Source organism: Canis aureus, chromosome 18 (assembly GCF_053574225.1).
Source record: "Canis aureus isolate CA01 chromosome 18, VMU_Caureus_v.1.0, whole genome shotgun sequence".
Lineage (NCBI taxonomy): Eukaryota > Metazoa > Chordata > Mammalia > Carnivora > Canidae > Canis > Canis aureus.
In genome coordinates, this window is record NC_135628.1 from 25,242,092 (window position 1) to 25,266,778 (window position 24,687).

Consider the following 24,687-nt stretch of genomic DNA (forward strand, 5'->3'; position numbering starts at 1 on the left):
TAGCTCTGAAGTGTTCTGGGACCTGGTTTGGATTACAGAAGTAGTAGGGGGGATAGGTCACCATGAGGGAAATTCCTGCTGTCTTAGAACATGGCCCCTTATCCTGCCCCAGTTATATTCTTTCAAATAGCTGGTTTAGGGAAAACATACTTGAAGATAGGTAAAGTGAAGACCAGGAAAAGCAAGGAGAGGAAAAGACTTTTTATCTAAAATTGTTGCCATGAGAATATACATTGTAGCCAGTTTGCAACTTTTTTTTTTTTTTTTTTAAGATTTTATTAATTAGGGAGAAGGAGAGAACATGAGCAGGGAGGAAAGGGAGAGAAGCAGGCTGCCTGATGAGCAGGGAGCCTGTCGTGGGGCTCGGTTCCAGGACCCCGGAATCATGACAGCTGAAGGGAGGCACCTAACCGACTGAGCCACCCAGGTGCCCCTGCAGCAGGTTTTTAAAAAATTGCTAGGAACGCTGTGGTGGTTCAGGGGTTGAGTGTCTGCCTTCAGCTCAGGTCGTGGTCCTGGGATCGAGTCCCCCCTTCATCAGACTACCCACAGGGACAGGGAGCCTGCTTCTCTCCCTCTGCCTATGTCTCTGCTTCTCTGTGTCTCATGAACAAATCTTAAAAAAAAGTGATTGCTATATAAATACAATGGGATTATGGTTTGGAAGTGATGAGGTAAAAAAGGACACTAAGTAGGAAGATCTCAAAGTAAAAGTATTTTTTTTAAAGAAAAGTATTTTAAAATGAAATGGAAAAAAAGGTGAACACAATTCTAGGAAATTTGAGTTTTCTTCAATTACAAATTTGACTCTAAAATCAGGGACATAGCCGGTTTCAAGAAAAATTGGCCACAAATAGTGCTAGCATATATCTTAATATAAACTGAAGACAGACTCCTCTGCACAGATAGGAATAAACATGAAGTTTTCTTTCCTTTCTAAAAGTTAGCTGCAGACCCCTCCACAGCAGCATTTGATCAGAAAATGCTGTCTACAAAGGCCCCAACAATGAATGGGTTAATTTTTTTTTTTTAATAACCAGCCAGCTTGTCATTTTGAGTATAAAGACAAGTGATTATATGGCATAAAAAACTGGCAGCAAACCCAATGAACAAGAGGGTTGATAACCCTGTAGAAAAAATAAGAGGAATCTGGACAAAAGACTTTAATATGTTTAAACTCCTAAGAAACTGCAATAATAGTTGTAAAAACAGGAATTTATAAAACCAAGTCTGGTTCCCCCTTTGCCCCCCCCCCCCGATATAAAGAACTTGGATTTGAAAACTGACTTTTAAAACTTCCCGTTGTCCAAAAATCAAGGGCAAGCACAGTAAACCAGCAACAATCGAAGACCTAATGAAGTTCCGTCCAATACCGATGAAATCAACATAGGATACAGCAGAGAAAGATCTAGACTGATAAGAGATTTCAGGTACATAAATACAGTGGAGACAATGGGGGAAGGCAGTATTTGGAGAAATAAGGGCTAAGAATTTTCTGGAGTAGAACCAACAGACTTACACATTTATAACTGCACACGGTCCCAAGGACTGTTTTAAAAGTCCACACACACACCTCACTCAGGACAGCCCGGGTGGCTCAGCGGTTTAGCACCGCCTTCAGCCCAGGGCGTGATCCTGGAGTCCTGGGATTGGGTCCTGCATCAGGCTCCCTGCATGGAGCCTGCTTCTCCCTCTGCCTGTGTCTCTTCCTCTCTCTGTCTCTCATGAATAAATAAAATCTTAAAAAAAAAAAAAAGTCCACATCTAAATGCAATAGGAAAATTGCAGAACATTAAGAGTGAAGAGAAATACCTTAAAAATGTCCCAAAGAAAGATTAGTTGTGAAGGGCTGACAAGTACATTTAAGAACAGTCTCATCAGCTCTAATAAATGCCAGAAAACAATGGAGTTACCAAATCTCAAGGCCAAGAGAAAAGCTCTCTTACCCTAGAATTGTATACATAGGTGAACCACTGAGCAAGAGTACAGTGAAGAAAGTTCAGACACAAGGAACGCTGTTTACTCCACATCACGTACATGAAAAGTTGAATATTTTATCCTTTAGCAAAAAGATAACAGGGCCCAGAACAAAGGAGCCCAGAATGAGATATAAAAAGTAACAATGAGTGGAGAAATCAATATATGTAGTTAAACTGAAAATAATTATGGACTATAAACAAAACAAAAATACTATGGTTTAAAATAAGGTTGAATTACAATGGCAGACCAGAGGAAGCAGACGTTCAGAGGGATGTTAAAGTGTTGACTTTACGTTGTGTTAGAAAAATAAAGTGTATAGATTACAATGAAAAGTGTCTCCACAAAAATAATAGGAAATATACAGGGATAAACACGGAATAAAGAAAACTATCAGGGGTGCCTGGGTGGCTCAGTTGGGCAACTGACTTGATATTTGTGTGGGTCTTGATCTCAAAGTCATGAGTTAAAGCCTGCCCCACGTGGGCATGGAGCCTACTTTTAAAAAGGCAAAAGAAAACTATTAGACTGACAGAAGCCAGAAAATATTGGAATAAAAGAAAAATTCACAAGTTAGAAGGCACAAAAGAAGATGGTGGAAGTGACTCCAACGTTACCATTACCATAAAATTTAAGTGTAACATGAATATTTTTGATAGGAAATAATAAAATCTGGTGTTGGACATCCATAGCATTCACAGAAATCCAGCGAGTAGCTCAACCCACTCTTCCCTGCCGTGGTTATTTGCTGCCATCTGCATCCCTTCCACATTACACCTTCCATTTTTAGGTTTGTACACATCCCACACAGCCAACACCTGGCTGCCTGGGGGGCAGTTCCAAGGTACAGTCATTGGAAATTCTTTGTAAGAGTTTATTTTGGAAAGTAATTTCTACACCCAACATGGGCCTCAAACTCAAAATCCTGAGATCAAGAGTCACATGCTCTACAACTGCACCAGCCAGGTGCCCCTCATCTGGAATTCTGATGGAGCCTTCCAGTTTAAGGCTCAGAGTAGCATTCTGGTTCATGGAAAAAAAAGACAGGAAAGCAAGGATAAAAAATTTCTGTACGAGGAGACAGGAATAGAGAGAATCTCCATCCCTGGCTTTGGAACACCTCCATGCACTCAAGTCTACACACTAAAGCAGTCAGTTTTACTGTATAATCTTTTAAAAGTTAGCTATGAGTTGGCATCAGTAATCATTAGCTTTGAAAGTAAGCATATGAAGTGACATGAAAGCAAACTCAAGTTGCCTCCCATGGCCATTTAACGACGGAATTTTATTACCTACGGTTTCCAGGTGATAAACTGAGAAATTAGGAAGATCAAGTATTTTGTCCTAGATCAAATAGTATAGTAAGGGGTGGAATTTGAATCTTGCTTTGACTTTGACTTTTCACTGATTTTTGTGTTGAAAGCACACTAAAAATCCAGTGAAACTGGTGGTACTCTCTGTACAATTATGGGCCAAGTATACTTCCAGAATACAATCTTCATAGTTGTTCTGACATAATAGTAATAACACTGAACCAGCACCCAGGTGGACAAAGGCCAGTGGGAGCAGGAAGGGGGCAGCTTACCACTGGGCCAGGCCGTAAGTAGATGGATAAGCCACTTTGCTCCAGTTGTCTGGGACTGTGTCGTAACTCAGCTGGGACTGCTGGGCTTCCATCTCAGGAGATAACATCAGCTCCCCCTTGCATGGAGAAGAGAGGCCACATAGTGACTATCCTTCAACATGGTGAAACGCACTCTAGGATCCCTTTTTAAACTTACCTTCCAACCAAGGTCTAATTGTTGAAGTGAGGAACGGATTTCCCGAAGGAGAATATTCATCCTTTCACATTCTTGGAAGCAAACAAGAACATAGGGGCTTCTGTTTGAGTTTTTTTGCATTATCTCCACCATGTTGAATTCTTCTGGGAGTTTCTCCAAAATGTCATCCGAGACATTCTTAACCTTAAATCATTAACACATATAAGATTTAGCTCCTTTGTGTTTCATTTTTAGTCACAGGGACTAATGTCCTTGACTTTTCAAAGTCCCAGCATATTTTCTACAATTCCCCAAGGTGCTTGCTAATGCACTTAAAAGATACCCACGACTCCCTGAAGATGGGCAGACAGGCGCTGAGGACTAGCTCAAGGACCTCTGCATCAATGCAGCCCCTTCCCCTTCTTTGGGTCCCATCAGGGAGGAGCTACTATTCGTTTGCAGTTTATTCACTGTTAGCAGTTAGGGAATAGAAGAACGTCATCAACTACATTTCACTTGTACGTAAAGATACAGAAAGAGGAAGTAAGATCCTGACATTTAGGTATTAAATAAAAATTTGAAAAGTCACACGAAGCAAAAATGCCCTTTAGGCTTGAGCTAATTCTGGTGAGTCTATGATATTGCCTTCCCAACTGACATAGCCTAAAGTTTTGGGAGCAATTTGGATCAGCATTTTTAACAGCAAGGAAGCCTCTGTCTTCTTTTAATTATTGCTTTGAAGAAATAAAAAATTTATACATTAAAGATGTTCAGAATGTATGTAATACTTCAATGTGTGTGTTTTTTGTCCTTTTTGCTGAGCTGGGGAAAACTAACAAGTACCTAAAATGGACAAAAGATTGAAGAGCATTGCCTGTTTTCCACCTTAGGCAGCTTTCCTTCTTTTCTTGATTTTTTGGATTACTGCCTGTGCTTCTGGTATCTTAATCCTAAGGTGCTTTAGCATGTTGGCAGGTTATTTTTCAGGTCCTGGAACCTTAAAAAACTCATCTGCAGCAGCGGTAGAAAATATGAAGCACAGTGTAGTAGGCAAGTTAGCTGATTCCAAAAGCCATTCTTTCACCTAGAGTTTGGTTTCCTTCACTGGCCCTTTGTAGCTGTCTGGCAAGTCACCATTAATTAATCCTGGAATAGGGATCCTGATATTAGATTAATTAGATGGCTTATCTGTAAAGCACGTTCTTTAGTGCCCAGGATATAGTAAACAACTAATAGAGTCGCTGCTGTTTGTCTGTTTGGGGTGTTGAGGCATCTAAAGCTCATTGGCTTTGCAGTTTTTGGTTTAATGGTGAGCTTCTTTGTTGGAAAGATTGAAGCCCAACACGAAATAAAGACTTCATCCATCTTTCTGTTTCTATTGATACTATATAGCCTTTCCTAAATGGATGAATGTTTCCTTTTTCATCTTTGCCTAAAAAAAAAAAAAAAAAAAAAAAGTCTAACATTCATAACAAGGAAGGTGTTAATATATAGGATAAAACACGCACAAATTCTAAAGCCCTTACATGTCAACCAAGGGCCTCAACAAATGGCCACATTTCAAGAAATAATATGGTAAATTCCTCGGACCTCAATGTAGTTAAATTTGATGCTTGGTGTGTTCCAACAACCTGAATCTGTGTCAGTCAAATCCTGATTAAATTGTGAGGGGAAATAAGGGCTAATTTATCTGGGGGTGGGGGGATAAACTATTAAGGTTTTAAATTACTGAGAAATGAGGTTTGAATCTAAATGTAAAAAACCAGCATTTGATGTCCATTTCTCATCATCATTTTAGGGCAATACATACCTTCAAAAGAATAATGCCAAAAGGAAAAAAAAAATAATGCCAGTCTCCCAAGATAATGTAAGAAAGACACTGTAACAAAATGACAGAGCCAAAGACAGAGAAGGGCAAGTCACAGATTTGGAGATGTTTGCGATACATCTATCTGACAAAGGGTGCATGTTTAGAATAAAGGGTCCTTAACAAACCTGGAAGAAAGCCTGACAACTCAATTTAAAAAATGGGCAAGCAACTGGAACAGGCACTTCACATAAGGTTATAGCCAGATGGCCAAGATCAAATGAAAAGATGCTCAGCATCACTCCTTGACTAAGGAATGTGAAATTAAAACCACAATGAAATGTTAACCTTAACAAAACCTCAAGGACAGAGAACACGTGAAACTTGCACACTGCTGGTGGGAGTGTAAGTGGTACAAACACTTGTGAAAACTGCTTGGGAGTGTCTACTGAAACTACGCATTACAGTGCACGATTCAGCAATTCCACTTCTGAGCAAAGAGGGGTGAGCAGGATGAACGGACACCTTGTGGAGTTGCCAGTGCCAGCTGACAAAAGACTACAAGAATGTTCGTGGCTATGATAAGTCAAAATAGGAAAGAACTAGAAATAACCCAAACATCCCTCTACTACAGACTGAATAAAGAACTATATATATTCATACAAAAGAATACTAAACTAAATGAATCCCTGGTCCACGCAAGAACATGGGTGGATCTCACAAATGTAACAGAGAGTGAAAAGAGCTAGATGGAAATCAGTATATAAGGTATGAATGCATCCATCCGGTGTCCAAACACGGGCAAGGCTAATCTGTGGTGATCAAGGTTAGAGTAGTAATGTTTGGCCAGCAGAGGGAGGGATATACTGACTGAGTGTTGGAAATTAAGTATTTTTATTTGAGTGATGATTACATGGGTATATGGAAGGAGAAAAATCTATCGAGTTGTACACTTAAGATTAGTACCCTTCACTGTACAAAAATGTTACGGCTCAACAGAAAAGAAAGATCCTCTACCTTTTCTTCTGTGGACTGCCCCAGCTCCTCATGGATGAGTGCATTCCTGGGCTGCAGCTCTAGCAAAGTTCTGAAGAGAGTGTTGGACATCACTGTCAGGAATTCTATTTCAGCATTTGGGTGGAGGCCATACAGTGCTGGGCTTTCTGGAGGAAGCTTCTCCTCTACGTACTGATGGTAGCCTGAATAATCTAGGTTAGGTGGGGCTGCAAATCCTGGTGCCAGCATAAGTTCATCTTCAATCTTCAACCACAAAGGAAAAAAGTCAGTTACTCGGAAGTCTAAATGGATATGAATCTTCACACCCTAAGACATTAAGACATTTTGAGAACACTCAGTAAGAATGTCCTGTGCAATGCCAGATGGGTCGCAGGCTCCCTAAAATATTTCATGAGGCTTCTGTAATCAATCATTTTGTCCTGTGTGTGGCACCAGGCTGACCTCTGGGGAGGAGTCCAAGGAATGCACGTGAATCCTTGCTCCAAGAGAACCAAGTCTGCAGTTTTCTCGGAGCAACGTGATACATGCCCACAAAGGAATGACTGGGTGCTGAACCATCTCCTGCGTATCGGTCATCCATCACATGCTCCAAGTCATTGATTGTCCCAAACTGCAAACATTTTGCAGAGAGAAGATGGGACTCTAACTTCCCCAGGCAAGATGTTTAAATCTTAATTCTGAACTCACTTTAGTAGACTCTCTAGGCTTAGCTTTCCTAATGCAGAGACTTTCCACAATATTGCTCAATTTTATATATGATACATATGAATTTTATAACCAGAGTTCTATGTACATATATGGAAAAATAAGCCTGTATGTAACATTTTATAGGGCTTGGGGATCCCTGGGTGGCGCAGCGGTTTGGCGCCTGCCTTTGGCCCAGGACACAATCCTGGAGACCCGGGATCGAATCCCACGTCGGGCTCCCGGTGCATGGAGCCTGCTTCTCCCTCTGCCTGTGTCTCGGCCTCTCTCTCATTCTCTCTCTCTGTGACTATCATGAATAAATAAAATCTTTAAAAAAAATTTAAAAAACATTTTATAGGGCTGTATACACAGAGAAATCAGTGCTACGTCACCTTTGAGCTACTCAGGGCATAGTTCTTGTTGCTCATTTCCAGATCCATAGACCCTTTGAGCTACTCAGGGCAGAGTCCTTGTTGCTCATCTCAAGATCTATAGACCCTTGTTGCTCATCTCAAGATCCAGTATTGTTAGCACATACTGGTGCTCAATACACAAGTGCCTAATGAATGAAAGGCCAGGATAAGGCATTTATCATGCCCATCTACTTCATTAAGGTTGGAGTAGAGGGTAGACATTCCATGTGGAGGAAGGTTCTTAACAAAGGCAATGTGAGTAGCAATACCAAATCTCAGTGTGTGAAGGTAGTTCTTATAAACACAGTAAGTGCTTAAAATTTTCTAGTTCACTCAGCATAATCTCAGATTTTTTTCCTAATTTGTTTTTAATTCCCCAGGGCCATAACCGCCTCTGTTTTCGTTTTCCCTGTTTCTCTGGCTATAGATTGTCTACATACGCTTCAATGTACAGTGAGATACTTTTTTTTTTCCCCCAGTGGGATACTTTTAAAAACACTTACCTAATGTAGCTCTTTTATGCCTATATTTTATTAATCATTTTCTGAAACTGGGGTTTCCCTCTATAATTGTGTATGTTATGCCATCTGGTCCCCTCACTCTTACCCAGAGACAAAGTTTTCACAAATTCTTACTTGATGCTATGTACTCAGCACCTAATATAGCCTAACAAGCCTTGGAAGTGTAAAAGGTTCATGTACCCTTAGTTCCTAAGAAACTCACAGTCTGATGGGGATAAAGGAATCGATTTTTACACAACCATTTCATCTGCGAGTATTGGCTGTTTGTTTCTTCCCAGACCCGTTAGGCACAGGTTTCCTAGAGCGCCCGTGTCCTTAGAGACAATGCTCAGTGGCTGGCTGTGAATTCCAAAAGGCATTTTAAATATTTGAGTCAGCATTTCTCTTTTGGACTAGGAAGATTTCCAAGTCCATCTACTCTTTCATTTTGTGAGAAAAAGAAATCTGAACCAACAAATATGAGAAGCAGGAACTTGGCCCATCTCCCCACCAGTATCCATTAGCTTGGTTCATTTCACTCATTTATCCGCATTTTCTATCATTTTGTTTTTAGAAATCAGAATAATCCATTTTTAAAAAAAGATTTATTTGAGAAAGAGTGAGTGCACAAGCAGGGGGAGGGGCAGAAGGAAAAGCAGATTCCCCACTGAGCAGGGAACCAGACAAGGGGCTCGATCCAAGGCCAGGGATCATAACCTGAGCCAAAGGCAGATGCTTAACCAACTGAGCCACCCAGGTGCCCCCAGAATAATCCATTTCAATCTCACCTGTTCAGGGTGACAGAAACAAAACTGTGGGGGAGACTTCAACTCATGTTGTAGTCAATGAGATAAGTTAGCCAAAATAAAGATAAGGGCACAAAATACAAATAATGAAAGCAAAAGTTAGAATACATATATACAAACCAAACTTTGTGCCCTGCAAACAAGGACTTGGTCTTCCCTTAAGTGCTCACTAGACTGTTGAAAGAAACATTAAGAGCCACAGTTAAATTGTCTTTCAATTGAAGACAAAGTTAAAAACAGAGTTTCAAGCAAAGAAACAGACCAAAAAGTGGAACCACTTAAAAATGTTCAAATGCCATGCAGCCTGGGAGTCTGTCTGAATGCAGACTCCTGGAGTGCTGGCGGGCATGCAAATGGAGAGACCGTCAGGCAGTCTTTTTACAAACACATGAAGAGTGCCTCTTATATGTTTGTTAATGAGCAGCACAAAAGAAAACCACGAAGGAAAGGCAAGGGCTTGTGGTTTACAGTCAGCCAGACGTGGTTCAGTTCCCATCCCTGAATGGGTTGGTGGCTCGGGGCTTTAAGAAATGGCAGTTTTTCTGAATTTCAGTTTCATCAGTGAAGCAGTGCTCCTGATAGCTACCTCACGATCCTGGCTGTGGGAATTTAGGGACCACGTATGCCAACGGCTAGGCACATAGTGAGTAGTCTTTTACATTCATTTGGATCTTTTTTGTGTCCTAGGAAAAGACATGATTATTTCAAATACATTTTGGTTTCCTAGAATGGAAAAAAAAAAAAAAGACTGCCTGAGGAATGTTCCACTGTAAATTCCTACTATGATGTCAGAAAAGCAAAGTTTGAAAAGTGAGTTCATATAGGTTCTTAAGTGTTCTTTCTCCTTTAAGAAAATTGTAAAGATTTCAGCATACTCCAGGAGCTCTGTGAATCCTGGCCTGAATCCCTTTCCACTCAAGGCTTTCATGAAAAGCTGCTGCTTGTTGATGGACCCAGAACAGTAGAGCGATCTGCATACTGACCACCTGTCTTGCCTTTCGGAAACATCATTTGAAGAGGTTATTGTTACTCTTAAAAGAATCAATACTTCTAAACAGACCCTTCTCCAAAGATGATAAATGAACTGCCAATAAGCACACAAAAAGATGCCCAACATTGCTAGTCTTAGGGGAATTGCCAGTCAAAACCACACTCTGATACCACTTCATGCCTACCAGGGTGGCTTAAAACAAAAAAGTAGTGGAGGGGATTACAAGAGTGTTGGCAACAACGTAGAGAGTGTAGAAACTGATACACTGCTAGTGGGGATATAAAATGGTGCATCCACTTTGGAACTATAATTTGGCAGTTCCTTAAAATGTTAAATAGAGTTATACCATATGATCCAACAATTTCACTCTTATGTATATACCCAAGGGGAAATGGAAATGTCCACACAATGATGAATGAATAAAGAAAATGTATCCATACAATGGAATATTATTTGGCCATAAAAAGGAAGCACTGACACATACTATAGCATGGATGAACCTTGAAAACATGTTAAGTGAAAGGTAGCAAACATAGAAGGCCACATAGTGTATCCTTCTACTTATTTTTTTTTATTTTTTTAAGATTTTATTTATTTATTCATGAGAGACACAGAGAGAGGCAGAGACACAGACAGAGGGAGAAGCAGGCTCCATGCAGGGAACCCAACAAGGGACTCGATCCCGGGACTCCAGGGTCACACCCTGGGCTGAAGGCAGACGCTCAACCACTGAGCCACCCAGGTGTCCCTGTATCATTCTACTTCTATAAAATGTCCAGAATAGGTGAATCCATAGAGACAAAAAGTCAGTTAGTAGTTGCCTGGGGCTGGGGACTAGGGAAGAGGATGATGAGTGACTCCTAAGGGATGCAGGGTTTCTTTGGGGGGTGGGGGGATGAGGTATCTAAGACTGTGGTGATGGCTGCGCAGCTGTGAGTATACTTAAGACCTGTGGATTGTCCAAGTGAAATTGGTAAATTTCCATTTGAACTTGTCTCAGTAAAGCTATTAAAAAAAAAAAAATCGATGGTGTCGCACTCAAGGAGAACGATCCTCCACAGTATGAGAAAAAAGCATCAAGGATTTGAAGTCATTTTTGCAGAAATCACTGTCTGGCACAATTATGAGAGACACCAGGAAAGCCAGCATCTTGCCACTCTGCTGACTCTGTCCTTCTTACATCTTGTTTTCTGATATTTAATAAAAGACCTACCTCCTCTGCTGCCTCTCCAAGTGGTCTTGCTTATTGACAAGAAGCTCCTAGTTCACTGTGGGTCTGAACAAGTGTATTTGTCCTTGGCCTTCTGAGTAAAATATGCCATGGCCCCAAAGTGCCATGAGGGATTTTCAGAAATTACTCAACATTAATTTTATGATCAAGGTGTCTTGAGAGCTGACAGGTACATGGGTGATTTTCCAGACAGTAGCTACATTTTACAAATGAATAAATGAGGCACAAGGAGGTCCTGCTCAAAGCTGGACAGCAAGGGAGTGGCCGAATAAGAACCTAGAGCTCTGAGCTCCTGGGCTGCCCACTTTTGTGCACGGCGGCACCCCATGCCGTGCACCACACACGGCGCAGACGTGAGTCAGTGTTTGCTGACCCGTGCCCCTAATACTACAATCAGATCAGCGTTCCAGCCAATGCAGCGTGCCATACACAGAGACCGTGGTCTGTAGAGTCTGATTTTGAGTTCAAATCCTGGTTTAGCTACTTACCAACTGTTTGACCTTTGTCAATCGGGGTTTCTTTTCTGATGACATGGGGTATTAGTACCTACTTGGCAGGATGATGGTGAAGAGAAGAAATAATACACATGAGCTGTGTAGTACTGACCCCTAGCAAATATTTAATAAATGGTTTCCACTGTTATAATCACAGATTAAATCTAGTCAAGTATGAAATATAGATCATGAAAATTTATACTTCATAATAAAATACCTTCCATTTAGTAAGCATGTTGGTCTAGTGCTATACCAATGTTTAAACCTAACAAAAATACCCATGAAATGGGCCATTCTTGTTTTGTAGAGGATGAAACGGAGGTTCAGGGGAGGTGCCTAAAATCAAAGCATATACAGGGAGAACTGAATTTGAACCCTAGTATTGTTTTTTATTTAAAGCCCAGCCTCCTGATTGTTATTCTCTATTACCAGAAGGGTTTTTAATATATGACAACTTTCAGTGCAACCAGAGGTCCTAATTTCTAAACAAGTTAACCAACGTGAGAAGTGGTGAAGAGATGTCCTGCAGATGCACAAGTGTTAGATTGAGTTCCCAATATAAACAGCAAGAGTAGGACACATCTGCAAGAGAACAGAAGAACTGGGATTTTGCAGCATCTGACACCAAGTCGCCAAGTGTTTTAACTTCCTCTGTTGAGAAGGTGGCACCGTCTGGTGAGGATGCAAGATTTCAAATGGAGCATTTGGAGCCGAAAACGTCAGCAGATCTCCATGGGAGCCTGGATACCTAAATTTCTAAAGGGCTCTCCCCCACTCCAGTGCTGCCCCTCTGGTTTCATCATTTATATTTATTGTCCAACTATTTGAATGGGAGTTCAGACTTGGGAAGGTTAATGGACTGTCTAGTTTGGCAACAGTAATTGGCTCCCTATCCTCAGGCCACAGCCAGAGAGGGAACGTCAGCATGAGCTTCTCACTCTGCCCCTTGACCTCCACCATCATTTGGAGAAATCAGCCTCTGTAAAGGTCACGTGCCTGACACTGTTTATCTTTCCCATCTCCATGGTAACCTGCTCCCAGACCTCTTCTGAGGAGTGACTTCCAATTGTATTAAATTGAAAGTGTCTTTCTGACCTGTGAAATCCTGCTCATTAGAACTAAGGAAAGACCAGGAGTCTCACGGCAAAGGAAACAAATAATGGTCACAGGCCAGGAAAGTTTTCTTTTCTTTTTTTTTTTTTTTTTTTTTTTGGCATGGTCTCCAAATTGTTTAACATTATTAAAAGTAGTAAGAAAAAAATCTGTCTTCGATTTTCTGTATTAGACTACTTAAAATAGACCATATTTTCTTTTCTTTTTTTTTAAAGATTTTATTTATTTATTCATGAGAGACACGGAGAGAGAGAGGCAGAGGCACAGGCAGAGAGAGAAGCAGGCTCCACACAGGGAGCCCGAGGCGGGACTCGATCCCAGGTCTCCAGGATCACACCCCGGGCTGAAGGTGGCGCTAAACCGCTGAGCCACCTGGGCTGCCCTAGACCATATTTTCTATGACAGGATTATTTCTCAAAATAGACTAAAGGAAAGTGATCAAAACGATGTAATACTTTAATAAGATGAAGTTCTCAAAAATTATAAACAGGAGGTTGTTCAAACCATAAAAAATGTAGCACTACTTTATTTTTTTTTGCAGTCCTTTGCATATTTATTAAGTTTTCATTTAAATTCCAGTTAACATACCATGTAATATTAGTTTCAGGTTTACAATATAGTGATTCAACACTTCCACACAACACCCAGTGCTCATCACAAGAGCATTTCTTAATCGCCATCACCTATTTCCCCCAACCCCGCATCCACTTAACCATCAGTTTATCCTCTGTAGTTAAGAGTCTGTTTCTTAGTTTGCCTTTTTTTTCTTTGTTCATTTGTTTTGTTAAATTTCACATATAAATGAAATCATATGGTATTTGTCTTTCTCTGACTGACTTTGTTTAGCATAATACCCTCTTGCTCCATCCATGCTATTGCACCTGGCAAGACTTTATTCTTTTTTTATGGCTAATAGTCCATTGTTACATCGTTACTGCTTCTCCATCCATTTGAATGGACACTTGGGCTGTTTCCATAATGAGGCTATTGTAGATAATGTTGCTATAAACATGCGGGGGCATGTATTTCTCTGAAATAGTATTTTTGTGTTTTCTGGGTAAATACCTAGTAGTGCCATTGCTGGATCATAAGGTGGCATTTTTTTTTTAACATTTTATTTGTTTATTGGAGAGAGAGAAAGAGTGCACATGCATAAGCTGGGGGCAGGGGCAGAGGCAGAGGGAGAAGCAGACTCCCCACCGAGCAGGGAGGTTGATGTGGGACTCAATCACAGAACCTCGAGATCACAACTTGAGCCTAAGTCAGATGCTTAACTGATGAGCCACTCAGATGCCCCTCTAAGGGTAGTTCTATTTTTACTTTTTGAGGAAACTTCATACTATTTTCCACAGTGGCTGCACCCACCAGTCTACATTCCCGCCAACTGGATAGGAGGGTTCCCCTTTCTCCACATCCTTGCCGACACCTGCTGTTTCTTGTGTGCTGATTTTAGCCCTTCTGGCAGGTGTGAGGTGGTAACTCATTGTAGTTTTGATTTGTTTCCCTGCTAATGAGTGATGTTGAGGATCTTTTCATATCTCTGTTGGCCATCTGTATGTCTTCTTTGGAGAAATGTCTGTCCATGTCTTCTGCCCATTTTGAATTAGATTATTTATTTTTTGAGTGTTGAATTTTATAAATTCTTTATATATTTTGGCTACTACTAACCCTTAATCAGATATGTCATTTGGAAATATTTTCTCCCATTCCATAAGCTGCCTTTTAGTTGTATTGTTTCCTTCCTGTGCAGAAACATTTTATTTTGATGAAGTCCCAATAGTTTATTTTTGCTTTTATTTCCCTTGCCTCAGGAGACCTGTCTAGAAAGAACTTGCTATAGCCAATGTCAAAGAAGTTACACGGCACTACTTTAAACAGAGTTGGTATCTTGTTCAAGTGGGAAAAGACAGCGTGGTGTAGCGTGCCTTGTGTTTCCAAGAAACAGGCAATGGCCATGGCCATGGCAGCCTTTAGAGACGCAGCATGAAGAAAGTGTGGCCACCACTTTCAGCTACTTCAATATGGAAAACAGAGACAGAGGACTTTTGTCAGAAATACAGCCCCGGTCATAAACTGAACGGCTGTTTGGTCTTTGCCGACAGGGTTGTTAAGATAAGAAATGGGAAAAGGAGCTTAATCTCTCTCAACTCCAGTACAGGCAGTGCTCTACCCTTTCCTCACAGGTGGAAGACTGGGTTCTCACATCACATGTTTCTTGAGCACATACTTAAAGAGTTAGTGATCAAAATTTAGAATTCCATGGCTTCTGTGACAGATTTCACTTATTTTAGAACCCTCAAATTGAAATCAAATTCCTGTCTTCTGGATGGAGCTCTTCTTGCCCATGGTAACTGATGGACCTGGGGCAAGCCATGCCACAGTCTCTCTCTATAAAAGTGGTTACCAGTGTCAGTTCCGCATACCTCTCAGGGTTATTCCAAAGATCCAGTCAAACAGTTTATGTGAGGGTCCTTCATCTGGGCATAGAACATGAGAATGATGCACAAAAATAATCTAGGAGGTCTTAATTGAAACAGTTTCAGACTTCATAGATCTGAGATGGGGCCCAAGAGTCTGCATTTCTGGAGCACCTGGGTGGCTCAGTAGGTTTAAGCATCAGACACTTGATTTCAGCTCAGGTGATGATATCTGTGCTCAGCAGGGAGTGCTTGAAGATTCTCTCTCTGCCCCTCCCCCACTCACATGTACACACGCAAGCATGCTCTCTCTCTCTCTGTCAGATAAATAATTAAAAAAAAAAAGACTGCAATTCTAACAAATTTCCAACCTCTGTGAGAGTGGGCCAGAAGTATTTATATAGTGGAATTAGTTAAAATAATTCTTACTAGAGGGGCGCCTGGCTGGCTCAGTAGGAGAAGCATGTGACTCTTGATTTGGGGATTATGAGCTCAAACCCCATGTCGGGAGGAGATTAAATAAATAAAACTTAAAAAAAAAATTCTTGCTAGGATTTTCTCTTCTGTAAAATTAATCATTAAGTGTCTTACCAGAGATGGATTCATGAATTCTTCCAAATACACCCGACACAGCTTGCGATCCCAATCATCTGTGATGTGGCCCCCATACATGATCTCACCAAAGAGGTAACGGAGATCTTCCCATGGGACCTGGGAGAAAAATCACACAAATGTTCATTTCCAGGCCCAGTATATCTGCCTCAAAGAGGCCAGTTAGCAGCACAAGCCTCTCTCCAAGCTCCTCTAACACCGTGTCTCCCCAAATCCCCATCAACAGGAGGGCTTCAAAGAGGTTCAGAAATTGTGTAGGCTTTTACATAGAATTACATTCAGTCTGTTTAAACACCTTCGGTGAAAATTCACTAACACTGAACATTTAAGGCAGATTTTAAAGCAATCATTCCTAGAACATGATATGTAGGGAGACTTTATAAATTCAATATCTCATCCCCAAATCAAGAAAAGGTGTTAGTTCGCAGGGCCCTTGAGCTAGGTCCTGTTTTTATGATCCAATACCACGTTTTATTATCTCATTTAGGCAAATAAAGAAAATCTTGTACCATCTGAATTTGGGGTGTACTTAGGAAACCATCCTCTTGCAAAAATCCAGGCAAACCAATCTCCTTGCTACCAACTGACTCGAGGGCTCGGGTTAGGGCATGACTGGCCTACTACGCGGCTATTCTAAGGGTTCTAATGACTGTACCATGTAGTATTCAAGAAATATAATGGTGTCTCCTCTTTATTTGGCTTAGCAGGACTTGAAGCCTCTCTCTGCTACCCTTTAGCTTCCTCTGGGTTTGCAAAACATGCCAGTCTGTGATGAAGCCTTTCTAGACAGGAACCTTTATACCCTCAGGGGCAGTAGATTGCCTCCCAGCAGTTCAAGTAAAAACTTAATTATAGCCTTCATTTGTTGCATGATTTGACAGAACAAGTAAAATTGCTTCAACTGTTCCAACGTACTTGTTACAAGTTTATTTGAATTTGAATAAATGAACCTCAAATGGGTCCTTTTTTCAAGCTCGTCTGATGGGAGCGAGAAATAAGAGCGAAGAGCCTGGCCTGTAGCATGCTCCCCGTTCCACCCCACGGGCACCGTCCACGTCGTCCTCATGGAATGCACGGGAAACAAAGAGGTCTCCATTTCACTTCTCTGGTACGTTTTGTTCATACCTGCTATGTATCCTACCACCTGATATGTGGCTCCCTGGAGATTTTAATCAACTGGAGATCTATCCTTCTCAATAACTGACTCTCTCCCCTCACATCTTGCTCTTTGTTTTTAACATCTACCTCCTTGAAAAGGGCATTCTGCACCGCCCAACTCTGTGCTCATAACCTAGCTCTCAAGTCCTGGCAACTCGCTTCACCATGTGTGGTGAATGGCTTGGGTCTAGACATCTGAGAGAGGAGGAGGCGTGAAAAACTGAAAGCTGTGTGGATCCTGGAACAACAGTGGGGGCGGCGGGCAGGACACGATTCACTTGGCCACCTGGGGTTGCCAAGTCTCAGGATGGGAGAGCCAGGGAGAAACAGGAGTCCGCTCCCTTCTCCTCGTCATTTCTAACTCGATGCTGTACATGACACTCAGTTGGAATAGGGTAATATTCCCTGTCTCAGCCTCAGGGGACAGTTATGAAGCACCTGTATAAAAGGATTAAGTGGTCCATTTCACTTTCTACCCAGGACTATTACAACAGTCAATTTTGCCTGCAATATTGTAAACAAAATGTGTTAAGGTCAACACAAAATATTATTTATTACAAGATCAAAATATGAGCAAATGTTGTATATTTTAAAAATGGTAGATATGGAATATTGATCATCACATACCATATTAACGCCATTTGTTTTGGATACAACTTCCTCAAAATGTGTTCCTCAGGAGAACACACCCAAGTTATATATTAAGTGTACATATTCTGATAGCAGTCACATCACCTTTGAAGCTTGAGGAGACTTATTTGGTCACGAAAATTGTAACCATGATCGGCGAAAGAACATAAAGGAATCATTTACACATAGAAACACAGATGAGTCATTTTTAAAGGCCCTTTATAGAAAATGTAGCCCAGAGAATAACACCTGGTTTTGACAAATATATCTCAATTTTAACAGATTTAACTGAATGGGAAATGTTTCCTTTTGGAGGACGAAGCCAGAAAATTCTTACAAATGGTTCTTCCTTTTTTGAAATCCAATCACTGGGTTTATAAGAGTTTACACAAATGTTCTTGATGAAGCATTCCCATTCCCATCTGTAAAACACATTTTAGCTACGAAATAAAATCATTCATCTACCTTTAACTTCCAATCAAGGGGAACATAACTGAGAAAGTCACAACAAGGTGGCATCCTTAATACATAATAATGACATATGCAGGAAATGCACCATTATTTATACATGTGACGCGCTGTAAATTGCTTCCATCATAAGAACTAATTGTAGTGATTATTAATGCAGTGTTATGAACTGTCAGAATTGCTGTATGTAATTACATTTGTGCAAATGCTTCATTACCTGCCTAATGAATCTGGCATATATGCACATGTAAACCACTGTTTTTGTTAACATAATGAAGGACATTTTTTTTTCACTAAGCTGCTGATGTAGAACTGGTTTGACCTATCTTATGAAGTTCGAGCATCCACTGCTGGAAAACCTTTGATCTGGTTTATTTTCACACTTGGCAGAAGATGCATATATAGTGTCAGCTATTTCAATAATAGCTTCGAAAGAGAAATTACGGTCCATTTGATAGTAGCCAAAGACTGACAGATTCAGTACACTCTTGGGAAGAGGTTATCCGACCACTGGCACTTACGTTAGGGTTTGCCTCTAAGTAGTTGTAGAGGACATTGGCACAAATGGTGAGGTCTCCAGGACTGAAGGGATATCTGCGGCTCCAGCCCCGGGGGCCGAACCTCAGTCTCCCGGCGACACAAGCATGGAAGTAGCACAGAGAAAAGAGGATGCTTTTAAATTCCTGCTCCTTGGAGCACGCTTCAAGTGTATCCTGGGAGAAAAGGAAAATATTTGATTATACTTCTGCATGGTTTCCAAGGGCAAGGGTCTGAATTTTCGAGATCTTGTATAAAACCTTGAGGGAGATGTAAGATAGGGGTGCCAGACAGTTTTAAGCACGGCTGTCTATCCTATCAGAGCATAATGGGAGACTGACCATTTGGCGTTTGCCAGTCTATTAATTTAAGAGGAATGCTTTGACTTTTCTTTAGTTATTTTACTGAATGCTTCTAACTTCACTAGACAATGACACGATTCATTCTAAGCAGTGATAATACTGCTTGACATCATTTTCCCCTGCAAAATTCTCCTTGAAAAATCTAGCTGACCAGAGGACACCACCTTAGTTTCATCAACTTAGCAGAATACTACTTAACCCCAGCCCTTCATTTCCTCTGGTTTCATAGTAATACAGATTACTGGGGCACATGGCCACCCATCAAAAAATGATTTCCCATCCTCTCTTGAAGCCAGATGTGCCATATGACCAAGTTCTTGCCAAAGGAATTTGCACAGAAGTGATGTGTACAATTCCCATGTCATTTACTTAAAAGGATGTTGCTTGCCCTGGTTGTCACTCTTTTCCTTTTTCTGTGGGCTAGAAATGAGGATGACCAGACAACCATGGAAGCCATGAGTGAGTTCCAGCAGAAGCATCTACCAGCTTGGGTGTATAGCTAAGCTCATGAAACAGAGCTGCCAGTTACAGGTGAGAGAAGTCATCTTGTTTGGATCACTAGTTTTGTAGTGTACCTGAGCAAATACCTGTCACCCTGACAAACGGTTTCCTTCCAATGAACTTAAAGTAGAATTCACTGCTGGGTAGAAAGAATGGCATATGGAAGATTGGAACACACACACGCTTATACACTCTATAACACTTTTTTGAAATTGTAGAGGGAAAATTAAATCTTAGCATGCTGATATAAATCCTTCCACAGCCATAAAATTAAAAGGTGAACAACAGCTATCCAATCTTTGCCTTAAAGATAGTAATACTTTATTCTCAAATTTGGCAGTTCTGTGAGGCAAACAAGGACTACTTTAACTGATGTTGGGCAGTAGAAGTTAAGGCCAAAGCTGAAACTTTGTCTTGTACTTTATTTATTTTTTTAAGATTATTTATTTATTTATTCATGGGAGAGAGAGAGAGAGAGAGAGAGAGAGGCAGATACACAGGCAGAGGGAGAAGCAGGCTCCATTCAGGGAGCCTGACATGGGGCTTGATCCCGGGTCTCCAGGATCAGGCCCTGGGCTGAAGGTGGCTCTAAACCGCTGAGCCACCTGGGCTGTCCTGTCTTGTACTTTAAAATGGCCAAATTATAGCCAGTCTTTATTTAAAATGGATTGGACAACTTGGGCCATTTAGCACCTTTCAGGTGGGAGATCAGATCTGATCTCCCAGGCAACTTCTAGTAAAAGTCTAAAGCAAGACTAGACTTGTCTTGTTCTAAGACTAGAAGAAGGGTTTTTTTTTTTTTTTTTTTTTTAAGATTTTATTTGTTTATTCATGAGAGAGAGAGAGGGAGAGAGAGGCAAAAACACAGGCAGAGAGAGAAGCCGACTCCATGCAGGGAGCCTGATGCAGGCCTCAATCCTGGACTCAGATCATGCCCTGAGCTGAAGGCAGATGCTCAACAGCTAAGCCACCCAGGCATCCCTAGAAGAAGCGTTTTAGTTTCTTTATGTATCAGTTTCATCAGAATCCAGGGTTATTACTACCAGATATAGTTCTAAAACTGACCAGGCCATCCCTAGTGCTGACCCAACTAAATCACTAGGTCATTTGAAAACACTAGGCCATTTCTAGGCAATTTGCAGGGCTGAAGATACATCATCATTAAACATAACATTTCTACAACTAACATGAAATAAAACACAAGCTCATGAAAGAAGGAAATAGAAACTATATAACTGTAATTAATCTTGAAGAATATAAAAATATGTTAGTTTTAAATGTAAGAAATTTCTAGGAGAAACTTATTTAGAAATTATGATCTAGGGCAGCCTAGGTGGCTCAATGGTTTGGCACCGCCTTCAGCCCAGGGCATGATCCTGGAGACCCAGGATCGAGTCCCACATCAGGCTTCCTGCATGGAGCCTGCTTCTCCCTCTGCTTGTGTCTCTGCCTCTCTCTGTCTGTGTGTCTCTCATGAATAAATAAATAAAATAAAATAAAAATTATCATCTAACATGTCACCTAACACCTCCCTGAATAACATATAGTCCACAGAAAACCAAGGTACTACAATAACCAAGTACATCAATTCCATAAATGTTTCATATAATCGATTTAGTTTTATCCTCAGTGCTTAAAAAATATATAGCTTAGGCATCTGGGTGGCTCAGTGGGTTAAGCATCTGACTTTTGATTTCAGCTCAGGTTATAATCTTAGGTTGTGAGATTGAGTCCTGCCATTGGGCTCTGTCCTGGGCGTGGGAGACTGCTTAAGCTGGGATCCTGTTTAAGATTCTCTCTCTCTCTCTCTCTCCCTCTGCTCCTCCCCTGCCCTACTTCTTTCTCTCAAAAAAAATTGCAACTCAATGACATTTCATTATGCTCTGATAATATGAATGCCACTAGAAAAAAATATCAATTAAGTGTTTCTAATTAGAAAAAAGTATGAGTCTACCTGACATTTCAGGTAATTTGTATTTTTATAAACCAAATAAATGATGAGCAAATTAATATCAGAAAACACATGAATAGCATTGTGAACAGAGAACAGGTATCCACACTTGTAGAACAGTATTGTATGCACACAGATGCCAGTTTTATATGCACAACTACCAATTGTTTCTGCTACAAATCTTACAGGAAAAAGAAATCTAAGGTGCCTGGGTGGCTCAGTCAGTTAAGTGTCCAACTTTTGACTATGGCTGGGGTCATGATTTCAGGGTCATGGAATTGGGCCTTGTGTTGGGCTGCACACTGAGCATGAGGCCGGCTTGGGATTTCCTCTCTCTCTCTACACCTCACCTGCCCCTGCTAGTGTGTGCTCTGTCAAAAAAAAAAAAAAAAAAAGGAGAGAGAGAGAAAAGAAAAGAAAAAAAATCTGTTTTTATTTTGAAAATGTGGTTATTATCTGGGTATGAAAGCAACCTAAATAGTACTCCCTTGTGATATCTTCAAGAGGCAGGTGCTATTGAGCTAAAACACATAGGGAGGCAGGACCCTACAGGAAATGCTTCTTTACATCTTGATCACTTAATGATTGCATTTATATAAATATTCTGGAATGCTCAGGAAAATAAAGGACGAATATTAAACTTGTTCAGTATGAACATATGTATCAAAGTTCAAAGGTAAATTCTGATTTGGGGGTAAGATTTAGAATGCAAATTTAACTGATTTAAATATTAAAGCATGCAAAACAAAAACACCCAAAGAGAACAGTCCATTTGTCCAGATCCCTTGGGTGCTTTTCTCATCTGAGGAGGGTGCCCAGACAACACGAGCAACTGGAGCTCATTTACCTAATCCAAATAAGTACCCAAAGTAAATGGCATTCACTACCCTTGGTCTATGTCACAAGCTTCAGCTACATAAGACCATGGCAGAACACGAAACACCCAGGATGATACAGGCAGCCTTGGGAAAGTGGGAAGTCTGTGATACAGATCACTAACTGCCTGTCCTAAAATGTCTTGTTGCTGACTTTTAGCTGGGCATATGGCTGCCCAAGATAAATGGACTTTTCCCAGCCTCTTGTGCAGGTAGGTAATGCAATGTGACTGTGTATAACCAGTGAGATGAAAGGAGAAATATTATATATTCTCTTGTAGAAACCATCTTTAAAAAAGAGGCAAACATGTGCTCATGGCCACCTTCTTTGTTCATTCTTTCATCCTACTATCAGGAACATGGATATGGGGGCTGCCACCTGGGACCCTGGCAAGCCCATCCCAGAAACAATGAACTGTAAAAGAACTAGACTGAGGACAACTTTGTGTGACACACTGAGCTCTGAATGACATACCTCCACAATTCTCATGTGGCAGAAATACTTTTTAACCTTTTTAAAGCTACTGTTGTTTCATACTTCTTTCACAGGTAGCCAAGCATAATTCTAACCAATAAAAGAGTGCTGGGGACCTACTCAACAGATGACCAGGGAGTACAGGTTAATACCCTTAAACTACATCATCTGAATAAAACCCACATTTCATTTTCTAACATAATGACAGGTAAACATTCATAAGACTAGTCTACAATTTTTAGATTTCCTTTAGAGTTTTTGTTGGGTTGGTTTTGGCTGTAATAGGTTTGATAGGAAGTTCATCAAGTGAGTAACTTTGATTAACTTTGCTTTTGCAACTTATGACCAAATTTAGTCTTAATATTTCAGAGGATCCTTTCTACTAGATAAATACTTCCCCTGGAAGTACTTGAGTCTTTCTGGTAGTTGTAATCTTCAGTTAATCTAAGTGGCTTTCCAGATAATAGTCAAAAGAACTGATACTTACTTTCATGAATAAAGTAGAACATGAGGAGGGATTCATGCAGAGGCTTTGGGGAATCTTCACCTCTATCATGAAATGCAACACATTTTTTAATGTGCGTTTCCTTGGGGAGAGTGTTGTAGTTTTATCAGATTATCAGAAAGATCCTTACCAATAAAAAGCTTAAGGATAATTGGGGTGAAGCATATTTGTTCATGAAATCTCACTTTTTCACAAATACAGACAATTGTCCTAGGAGGTTGGATAATACTATTTAAATATATCAAATTCTGGGCAGCCCGGGTGGCTCAGCGGTTTAGCACCACCCTTGGCCCAGGGCCTGATCCTGAAGACCCAGGATCAAGTCCCACGTCGGGCTCCTGGCATGGAGCCTGCTTCTCCCTCTGCCTGTGTCTCTGCCTTTCTCTCTCTCTCTCTGTCTCTCATGAATAAATAAATTTTAAAAACCTAAAAAAAAAAAAAAGTATATCAAATTCCTTTTTTGTATTTACTTTGGGAAAGAGTTTGAGAATATCATATGGTCAGAAATTATCAACTGAGGGATTAAAAAAAAATACATGCCTGCCATGGTTCACAAAAGAAAACATCCTGCAACTATGTAATAGACTCAACAAGATTTTTCTGAATGCCTCGTTTACACAGTCTAGTGTGTTTATATATATACTTAATTTATAGGTAATTAACTGTATTCTTCAAAATTGTAATCTTAGGTGGCCAATTATTATAATTCCTTCATAATGTTGGCTTGGGTTTTGGCCCAAGAGACACCAGCGAAAAAGTGAAGCATGTTGGTATGCTTCATAGAGAGTGTTAATATTTCTAACAGGAGGCTTAATATTTATACCAAACCATATGCATTTCCACTTTGGGGTTCATTCTACTTCTCCTAATAAGAATACTGTTTCCTAGGGTGCCTGGGTGGCTCAGTTGGTGAAACACATGACTACTGATTTTGGCTGAGGTCATGATCTCAGGATCGTGAGGTGGAGCCCTGGGTCAGGCTCTGTGCTGGGCATGGAGCCTGCTTGAGATTCTCCCTCCTTCTCCCCAGGCCCCTCCCCTGGCCCCTCATTCACACACACACTCTCTCTAAAACAAACAAACAAACACTGTTTCCTAAGGGTGTCTAAGAAAGCAGAAGAACTGGGAACTCAGAGAAACAACAAAGGAAACTTGTTTGAAAGACTTGATTATGATACATGTTGTGATAATTTGGACAAGGAGAATAATTATAATGGTAGTATTTATGCTTGTATCAATTTATTTGTTTTATTTTGGAAGGAAATGAAAGTATAAATAAGGTGGTGCCATGGATATACTGCAAAAAGAAGACTTAACTCTACTAAAGTCAAAAGTAGATCTAAAACACTGAATATGATACTGGAACTCTTGCCATGTCATTACTGTTGTTGCCGTCCTCA

General features: G+C 40.6%; 1 protein-coding gene across 1 annotated transcript in view; it reads right to left on the reverse strand.

Annotated features, from left to right (window-relative positions):
* The window catches only part of DNAH11 (dynein axonemal heavy chain 11), a 324,061-nt gene that overhangs the window by 2,684 nt on the left and 296,690 nt on the right, over window positions 1–24,687 (reverse strand). Inside the window, 5 exon segments of the mRNA XM_077856567.1 lie at window positions 3,563–3,678; window positions 3,759–3,941; window positions 6,562–6,804; window positions 15,805–15,924; window positions 18,603–18,794. Coding sequence (XP_077712693.1) covers window positions 3,563–3,678; window positions 3,759–3,941; window positions 6,562–6,804; window positions 15,805–15,924; window positions 18,603–18,794 — 854 coding nt within the window.